At 34.9% G+C, this 9,851-nt stretch overlaps 1 protein-coding gene across 3 annotated transcripts; it reads left to right on the forward strand.

Moving 5' to 3' along the window:
- Positions 1–1,284: 1,284 nt before the first annotated feature.
- On the forward strand, positions 1,285–8,455 carry LOC143625550 (auxin response factor 5-like). 3 transcript variants are annotated; one of them, XM_077095856.1, is made up of 13 exons: positions 1,285–1,395; positions 2,196–2,315; positions 2,411–2,523; positions 3,299–3,397; positions 3,481–3,537; positions 3,847–3,999; positions 4,101–4,185; positions 4,729–4,819; positions 5,435–5,599; positions 5,805–5,927; positions 6,295–7,402; positions 7,469–7,638; positions 8,299–8,455. In XM_077095856.1, exons 2-13 carry the CDS (start codon positions 2,213–2,215, stop codon positions 8,453–8,455), a joined length of 2,424 nt encoding a protein of 807 aa, XP_076951971.1. In that variant the 5' UTR covers positions 1,285–1,395; positions 2,196–2,212. The 3 variants fall into 3 exon arrangements, with proteins under 3 accessions (XP_076951971.1, XP_076951972.1, XP_076951970.1); XM_077095857.1 differs by having other exon boundaries at positions 1,316–1,395; positions 2,208–2,315; XM_077095855.1 differs by lacking the exon at positions 1,285–1,395 and having other exon boundaries at positions 2,065–2,315.
- The last annotated feature ends 1,396 nt before the right edge of the window (positions 8,456–9,851 follow it).

Consider the following 9,851-nt stretch of genomic DNA (forward strand, 5'->3'; position numbering starts at 1 on the left):
CCTAACGCATGGTCAAATATGAGTTAGGCTTCCAAACACATGGTCAACGACGTGTTAGCATCAAACATATAGTCAAAGACATGTTAGCCTTTCGTTTGTTTGTTTTTTTTAATATTATATTATTATAACTAATTTTACTTATATTTGTTTTCTTTTATCACTTCTAATATAAAAATTGTTATATTATTTCGAATATACCGATGAGACATGCTTATCTTTATCTACTGGACCGACATAAACTTACTCAAACTCGAGCCGTGTCAAATCAATATCGAAATGTTCAACAAAATTTGACCCCGCACGGTTTTAAATAAAATTTTTGTCAACATGTAGATAAAAATACACACGTCTCATCGGTATATTCGAAATAATATAAAAATTTTTATATTAGAAGTTATAAAAGAAAAATCAAATATAAGTAAAATTAGTTATAATAATATAATATTAAAAAAAAAACAAAAGGCTAACATGCCTTTGACTATATGTTTGATGCTAACACGTCGTTAACTATGTGTTTGGATGCCTAACTCATCTTTAACCATGCGTTAAGAAATCTAACACGTCTTTGACGACGTGTTATACTAACAAGTCATTAAAAACGTGCTAGATTTCCTAACGCATGATCAAAGAAGAGTTAGAAGAGGACATTTTTAGAATTATTAAGTTTGGGAGACAAAATTGAATTTTTTTTTTCAAATATGGTCAGTTTGATAATTTTTTCTTATATATGATATGAAAACTTGGGAAGGAAGGTAATTTATATTAGGTGTTGATCATCGTAATATTAATATATTTATAACATATTATTATAACTATATTTCCAACGTCTTATATTCTTTGATACGCAAACAAAATAAAATACAAATATAAACATTTCTTTAATTAAAATTAAAAAATATAATATATGCTGGTTTCTGTATATTGATTTTACAACAGATCGAAACTTTTGTCTTTCCTACAGAGATGATGTATAAAAGTTAACTACCAATTTCTAAATAATCTCTCTCTATACACATATCTCTCTGTTCTCTCTCTCTCTCTCTCTCCCTGTTGATCTTGAAAGTGTGAGTTCGTTTTCGTGTATCTAACTATCTATACTCTTCCATCTTGTTCCTGCAGAATTCTTGGGTGAAAAAATAAATATATTGAAATCTGAGAGTTTAAAGCTGCAAATGTAACCAATCTACTCAATGCACTCTCAATTCCTTCTTTCTAGTTTCTAATTTTTATAAACATATATATAATTTTTTTAAAAAATAATATTTAAAGGTTTGTTTTAATTTTGTATTCTTGTGGAGTGAAAAATCAGTATTATGACCACTTTCACAGAAAGGTGATTGCTTTTCCATGGAGGTCCCTATGAACACTCAAAGACAGAACACTCTTCATGCTTTGGTAGGTGTGCTTTGATGCAAAAAACAGACCTTTTTTGATATATATATATTAACAATAATAAGTTGGACCCACTTAGATTTTGCAGGTTTATGTTTCTTGGTTGTTTGTTTTTTGGGGCATTCTCTGAGTTTATTTTGGATTTGATTTTATATTCCTCTGTGTTTGCCCCCTAAATTAGATATCAGAATTTTTTTTTCATTCATTAGTTTCTTTCAGTTCTGAGAGTTGGTTCTTTTTGGTTTTGGTGGGGTTTCTTGGGTTCTTAAGATGTAAAAGCTTTGAGATTTTGGTCAAATTTTGAGTCAAGGTTGAATCTTTATGACATGGGTTATTAAGTTGTGATGTGATTTTGGTAAAAAGAAAATGTGTCAAGATTGACTCTTTATGATCTTGTGATGTGATTTTGGTTAAAACTTGAGTCAAGAATGGATTTTTCATGATCTTTATTACATGGGTTTTGAAGTTGTGATGTTATTTTGGTCAAATTTGAGTCAAGAATGGATTTTTATGACATGGGTTATGAAGTTGTGATGTGATTTAGGTCAGAAAAACAGAGTCAAAATTGAATCTTTGTGCTCCTTCCTGACATGGGTTATGAAGTTCTGTTATGATTTTGGTCAAAACTTTAGTAAAAATTGAATCCTTTTGATCTTTGAGACATGGGCTACGAAGTTTTGGTGTGATTTTGGTCAAAACTTGAGTGAAGATTGAATCTTTATGGTCTTTTTGACATGGGTTATGAAGTTATGATATGATTTGATTGTTGGATTAAGAAGATTGATCTTATTTTGTTGTTAAAGCTGTTGATGTAGAAAGGATGACCACCATTCAAGAGAAGTTGAATCAAACAGGTGTAAATAGTGGGACACACAGTTTGCTTGAGGAGATGAAACTGTTAAAGGAAATGCAAGTCCATTCTGGTAATATAATATTTTCCTTACATTTGCAATAATTATATACAAAAAAGTTGATCTTTTTAGCTTGTTTGATTGTGGGATTTTGGTTAAAATTGTAGTGATAAAGAAGCCAATAAATTCTGAGCTATGGCATGCATGTGCTGGGCCATTGGTGAACCTCCCACAGGTGGGAAGTTTTGTTTATTACTTTCCACAAGGACATAGTGAACAGGTTTGTAATTTGCAAATTTCTTGATTTTTTTTATATAAATCTGTAATTTAACCATTTTGCTTGAATTGAAATCTTGGCTTTATCATCCTTTACTTCATCTATTTTGCTTAAATTGCAATCTTGTTTTGTATACTTTGCTGTTAATGCATCTTGGAGTTTGTACAAATCCTTGTGCCTATCATGTTTAGGTCTTCTAAGATGTCTATGAACTTTAATCTTTTTTCAAAATTCCAATAATAATAATAATATACACTTTAAGATCAAGAAATACACAAACAAGCAATCATTTAAACAATGTCTTGATTCAACTCATGCTAAAAGTTGCTAATCTTCTAAAACAACTTCAAAATACTTGTACTTACTTCTTTATATCGAGTTTGTAATGTGATCGGTGCCACTCGAATATTAATTATAAATATAATAAAATTTTTGCTCCAATTGGAATCTTTAGTATAAAGTGCAATGGACATATATGTGAACCAATCCACATTACTTTGACATCATGTTTCACATCCATTATAAGTTTGAATTATGTGCCCTATAAATCCTTGGTTGTGGGCACCAATAACCCCATGTGTCTTTGTTTTAAAGGTTTTTTTGGTCCATTTACACTTTTAGGTCTTTTGTTATAAATAGTTGCATGAAAGGTGGTCCCTTGAAAGTTGCATTTTATGGATTCATAATTTTGTTTGTTGTGACTAGATTATGTAAACACCCAAACTAGTTGTTACATTTTGTATTTTTTTCTAATTGCTATTATTTTTTCTATAACCAGGTTGCGGTTTCGACAAATAGAACGGCGACATCACAAGTTCCAAATTATCCAAATCTTCCTTCTCAACTTTTATGTCAAGTTTTAAATGCTACCTTACATGTATGTCCACTAAATTCCCTTCAAATTATATACATTTCTCACCTTTTATTATCTGTTCTCCTTTATTTTGGTGGTTTTAATAGGTGAATAAAGATACCGATGAGATCTACGCTCAAATGAGCCTTCGACCTGTGAATTCGGTGAGTTGTTGAGATACATTCATCCAAAAGAAAAGTTAAAATACTTGAATTTTTAATTTCTGAGTTGTGACTGAATATTGTTTAAAAAGTCACAGTTTGACCTTTTGTGTGTCAAGTTACCGCAACATTTCAAGAGTAAATACCAAAAGAATAATTTCCATGAATTATAGAAATTTATAGTCAAACTAAACAACATCATACTTTGACTTATTCAACAAAAGTCAACTACTAATGTTTAAAAACTTCAGTTACTAATTTCTTTTTTCAAAATTTAATCATTAAAATTGGTTGAATTAATTTGAGCATCAGGAAAAAGATGTTCTTCCAATACCGGATTTTGGGATGAAACCGAGTAGACATCCAAATGAGTTCTTTTGCAAGACATTGACCCCGAGTGATACAAGTACTCATGGTGGCTTTTCTGTACCTCGTAGAGCCGCCGAAAAACTATTTCCACAATTGGTAATATTTCATTTTCTTAAAACAATAAGTATACAAAATCATTGTTTGAACAATGCATTAAATGATCATATATCTTCTTGATGGTTTCGTTTTCTTTTTAGGATTTTTCAATGCAACCTCCGACTCAAGAACTTATTGTTCGTGATTTGCATGATAATACGTGGACTTTCCGTCATATATACCGTGGTAAGCTTGTAATATATTTCCTTTTGTGTTCTTGTTTTTGAAATAAATGAAAAGAAAGTGTTTTGACATTTTACTTACTTTTATCGGGGTTCTAATTTGGATAAAAAGTGAAATAAAGGTAACAATTTGGTTAATTTTACATCAAGGGAAGACTTGTGTTTATAAAATTTATAAAGCCTCCTTTTTTGAGAAATGTTTTGAACATTGGTGTAAACGAGCCGAGCTGATACCGAGTTCGAGCTCAGTCCATTCTTCAAACTCGAGCTCGAGCTTGACTTAACTGGGTTATTATTTATTAATTAACCTTTATTTGAATGCATCTATATTTACTTAAATATGTGGGATAAGGTCATTTCAGAACACTAAATTATTGCGAGAACAAAAAGAATTAATATAAACCGTGTAAGTTTTTGATCACTAGCTCATATTTCTAAAGTTTGGTACCTTTTACATACAAATGCGTATCAGTATATGTTATGTACATAAAAAAACTATCCAACTTGTGTTTTTTAGAGCTTTAAAATTATTTGTCTTGCAATGCAGGGCAGCCGAAACGTCACCTACTTACTACGGGTTGGAGCATGTTTGTTGGTGCTAAAAGGCTTAAAGCTGGTGATGCTGTTTTATTTATAAGGTACAAAATTTTAATTATTAATCAAAGGTATAACCGATTTAACAACCATTTGGAAAGAGGGAGCGTGTCAATTCCCGATTTTGACCCTAATGTTTAACTGAATTAACAACCATATGGTGATACAATGACTTGAAGCAAACAACAAAAAGGACAAGGGCATTGGCCAGTCCACATGATGATTACAAGGGGTATTTTTGTCTTTAATTATGTTTGCTGAAATGGGTATGTAAATTGACAAGGCAAAACAAACATTTAAAGACACAAAACAATTCCCCTCAAATCATTTCCATTGTATCAATAAACTAAAATGTAGAAAAGGGTGCTCATTATTAGAAGTGGACTCGAAATATCTGAAATTCGAACCGAACCGAACCGAGTTTGAATTATGTTTTCTAAATTTCAGAATTCAAATTCCGAATTCTGTGCAATTCTGTTTTTAATACATATATATATATTTATTTATTTTTCAATATACATAATATTGCTTTAACATTATTTACTTTTTATCTCATAATTCGGGTTAAAATAATTCAGTTTCGAATAGCCAGATCCATATAACTGAATAACCCGAAAACAGACCTGTCTTATGCAAATAATGCAACTATTGTTTTGTAGGGATGAGAAGTCGCAATTATTATTGGGCGTACGAAGAGCAAACCGTCAGAATACATCGTTGCCATCATCGGTTTTATCCGCGGATAGCATGCACATTGGAGTCCTGGCTGCTGCAGCTCATGCTGCTGCTAACCGAACCCCCTTTACGATATTCTACAACCCAAGGTAACTGCGCTCTCAAAGTGGGCCAGCCAAATGGGCCAAGTTTTTGTAACAATAATAATGTTAAATTTTTTTATGTTTATATATTTTTTTTGAACAACAAAAAATTTTTTCCACCTAAAATTTTTTTACCCTTCTAAGCTAATTTTGTTTTAGTTTTGACTTGTTTGAGATAAAATGTATTCTTAATAACAACTTTCTTATTTAGGGCGTGTCCTTCGGAATTCGTTATTCCATTTGCGAGGTATAGGAAAGCGGTTCATGGAACACAACTTACGGTTGGCATGAGGTTTGGAATGATGTTTGAAACCGAAGAATCCGGAAAATGCAGGTATGAACTTTTTCATAAATGTTTTAGGGAAAACTTCATCCAGTCGTAACAAAGTTTCCCAATTGTTCCACGAAACTTAGTCAATTTTTCTCTCTATAAATTATCTTTTTAGAAACAAGTAAGACAAATGAAACATGTATTAATCTTGGTTACTAGTGATAGTGAAGAAAATTTTATCACTAAATAATAGCCAAGTTTCATCACTATTAAATTTGATTTAACCCGGATTTTTTTTTCACTAAACATTTACTAAGATTCGTATATGCTTCAAAACCTTTATACATTTGTGAAAAATATACACAAGATTGAATCACTGTTATGTAAACTTGGTTGGAATATTTGTGTGATCATCTTGTTGTTAATGCAGATACATGGGCACAATTATCGGGATTAGCGACATGGACCCATTAAGATGGCCTGGGTCCAAGTGGCATAATCTTCAGGTTGAGTGGGACGAGCCCGGCTGTGGTGATAAGCAAAGTCGAGTGAGCCCGTGGGACATCGAGACCCCCGAAAGCCTCTTCATTTTCCCGTCTCTCACTTCAAGTCTTAAACGACCGTTTAATTCCACTTTTCTAGGACCGCAGCTCGAATGGGACAACATGGTAACCCGGCCACCGTTCATGCGGGCACCCGATACCATAAACGCAAACTTTTCAAACCCTTCGATGTCTAACTTATGGCCCGAACAAATGGTCAAGATGTTAATGAAACCTAATGTTCAAGAAAGTTTTCCTGGCAATAGAAGTCAGTTTCAACTTATTCAACCCAACACCGCCACCAATACCGCCACAACCTCCACCAACACCGCCACCATAATTTCAACCACACCACCACAATCCAACCCAATTCCTCAACAACCGGAAAACGTAAAATCAGACTCGAAACCGATCAACTCTCCTCAAAACCTTGCACAAGAGTTTCCGTTTCTTAACCAGTTATCCCCGTTTGAGTCGAGCATACTTCATGGTCACCATTTCGATTCGCCTCAGATTGACGGGTTGTTCTCGTATCTGGATACTAATGTACTCTGCTCGTACCCGAATCTCGGGCAAGACACATGGGACCCACAAGTGAATACCAACAAATGTCCCTCAAACGCATACTGTTTCATAGACTTAACAGACGAGAGCCACAATAATCCTCAAAGCGGAAATGCATTTAATGTTGATACTAACGGTGGTAGTACGGTGGTTGAGCCTTCGGTTTCTAATACGGTTTTGGATGATTTTTGTAACTTGAAAGACATCGAGTTCCAAAACCCGTCTAGTTATTTAGCGAGTAACAATTTCAGCTCGAGTCAGGACGTTCAGTCACAAATCACATCGGTTAGCCTTGTTGATTCTCAAGCTTATTCTTTGCCTGATAACTCGGGTGGTGCGTCTTCTAGCAATGGTGAGTTTGATGATAGCGCGCTTTTGAATAATAACACGTGGCAACAAGTTCCTCCTGCACGCGTTCGGACTTACACGAAGGTATATACTATAAGATTTATGTTTTTGAAACACGGGTTTGGGCTTAATACTTGTGTTCTGTTGCAGATTCAAAAGACGGGGTCTGTGGGAAGGTCTATCGACGTGTCGAGTTTCAAGAACTATGATGAACTTTGTAGCAAGATTGAGAAGATGTTCGGGCTTGAAGGGTCGGGTTGGAAGTTGGTGTATGTGGATTTCGAAAATGATGTTCTTCTAGTTGGAGACGACCCATGGGAGTAAGTTTCTATGCTTGTCAGGGTGTTTATAAACCGTTAAAACCGACCAAACTGAAACAAGTAGCACGGTTTGGCTGGTTTGAGATCCAGTAGGTTCGGTTTAGGTGGCGGTTTGGTTTACTCGTATATTTTTTTCATTTTGAAATATGTAGTAATTTATATGTATTATAATTTAACCATTATTATTCAAAAATTTAAATACAAAACTATAATCTTGGGAAAAACAATAAAAGAATTAGTTCAAAACGCCAAACCGCTAAACTGTCAAACTACAAAAACCGGCTGGTTTGGCTTTCTCGTTCCCTGAAACCGTAGTTAGCGGTTTGGCCTAAACCAAAGCAGGTCGGCCAGTTTGGCTGATTTGAGATCCAAACGGTTTGTTTCACAGTTCGATTTTGATATATATGTGGTTTCAGTTTTAAAACATGTTATATATGTAGTTATATATAAGTAGTATATAATCATTAATCATCCAACCATTATAAACTTTTTTTGAATAATTTTGAGGAAAAAGTAATACAATCAATTCAAAACGAAAACCATCACACTGGCCGGTTTGGTTCGTCAAAACCATCGGAACCAGACTATAAACACCCCTAAGATTGTCTGATTCTGTAATTAATAAGTAGTTTAACTATAATAACTGATCTAAAAATACAGGGAATTCGTCGGGTGTGTGCGATGCATCAGGATATTCTCACCTTCTGAAGTTCAACAGATGGGCGAGGAGGGAATGCAGCTTCTCAACAACAATGCAGCATTGCAGGTCGAGATGAAATTAGACAACGGGCCGCGCACTTGGATCGGTGCCACATGAACTAACCGCACTTAACCAGCATGGACTGGCTGTGCATGCTGCAGTGACCATCATGGACCGAAACTAGCCGCTGTTAGTGAGGGAACAACCCGTTGTAGCTTTATTAACATTTGAAACATTATATTACTAGTATTCTTAATCATGGAATTTATCAGTATCAGGACGTGGATTATCCTCATTAATTACATTAGCAGCACAATTATTTTGGGAATACATCTATACAATTGAAATACAAAAACAGGAGATATGTGAAATCTTTCTAATATACATATAGTTTAGACCCTCGCAGTTGAAGCGGGAGGAGACCTTGTACTGTTTGTTTTCCTAAAGAATGTCTGCGTAGGCTCTTTTGTCTGTGTCACGCAGACATTGTCATATGCTGACTGTTTTTTCGAGATGTTTTTTGAAAAAAGTTTTCGTGAACTCTTCTTGGTGCAGACTTGGCTCATCTACTTTTAAAATCTTCTAACGTCTGCGGAGTGACCTACCAACACCAACTGTCCATCGCCATCCACCGTCCGCCACCAACACCCACCACCCAGCACCACCGCCAACCACCACAATCACAAACCACCACCCACCATCGCCACCACCACTGTCCACTGTCTACCACCACCATCCACCACCTACCACCACCGTCTACCACCATCATCCATCACCACCACCACCACCACCACCACTGTCCGCTACCATTATCGCCGTCCAGCACCACTGCCCACCACCCACTACCACAGTTCGTATACTACCACCAGTTTATTTTAGAAGCCTATAAAAGTTAAAAAAAACAAACAGTGTTGTTACAGACTGCGGAGGTTCGATCCACCTCTTCTTTTACAGATGTCTGTAGATATGATCCGCACCCTATTGACGTTTTACCTCTAAAAAAACAAACAGAACCTAAGTTGAGACTGGATGTGAACTCTTCAAATAACAGGTGGGCCAAACTCTTCGTAAATATATCGGCCACTTGAAAACAAGATGAAATGTGGAGAATTCTGATGAGACCACGCTGCACCTTTTAACACATAAATGACGATCCTCGGATTTTTATGGTCCAAAACGTAGGGGTGAGCAAGATAAGGGTCAGACCCTTAAAACCCTTTTACCCGACTCGTAAAACCCTTAATTAGGCCCGAATATATATTATGGGTCGGGTAAAGGGTATTTAAATTTCACCTTAAAGGGTAAAAGGGTTTTAAGGGTTCCTAGTTTCTAGATGATATACATCATATTCGCGATTAATCTGAAATGTAGGAGAGGTTTGTATTTTATATATGATTCATCATAAATTTCCCAACTACTAATAAAAATAAAAATAAAAGATCATACTACTGATTGGAAACACACACACACACACACACACACACACACACACACACACACACACATATATATA

The sequence above is a fragment of the Bidens hawaiensis genome, unplaced genomic scaffold, assembly GCF_021521415.1.
Source record: "Bidens hawaiensis isolate Kalapana, Puna unplaced genomic scaffold, B.hawaiensis_p1.1 tig00004109_1, whole genome shotgun sequence".
Taxonomy (NCBI): domain Eukaryota; kingdom Viridiplantae; phylum Streptophyta; class Magnoliopsida; order Asterales; family Asteraceae; genus Bidens; species Bidens hawaiensis.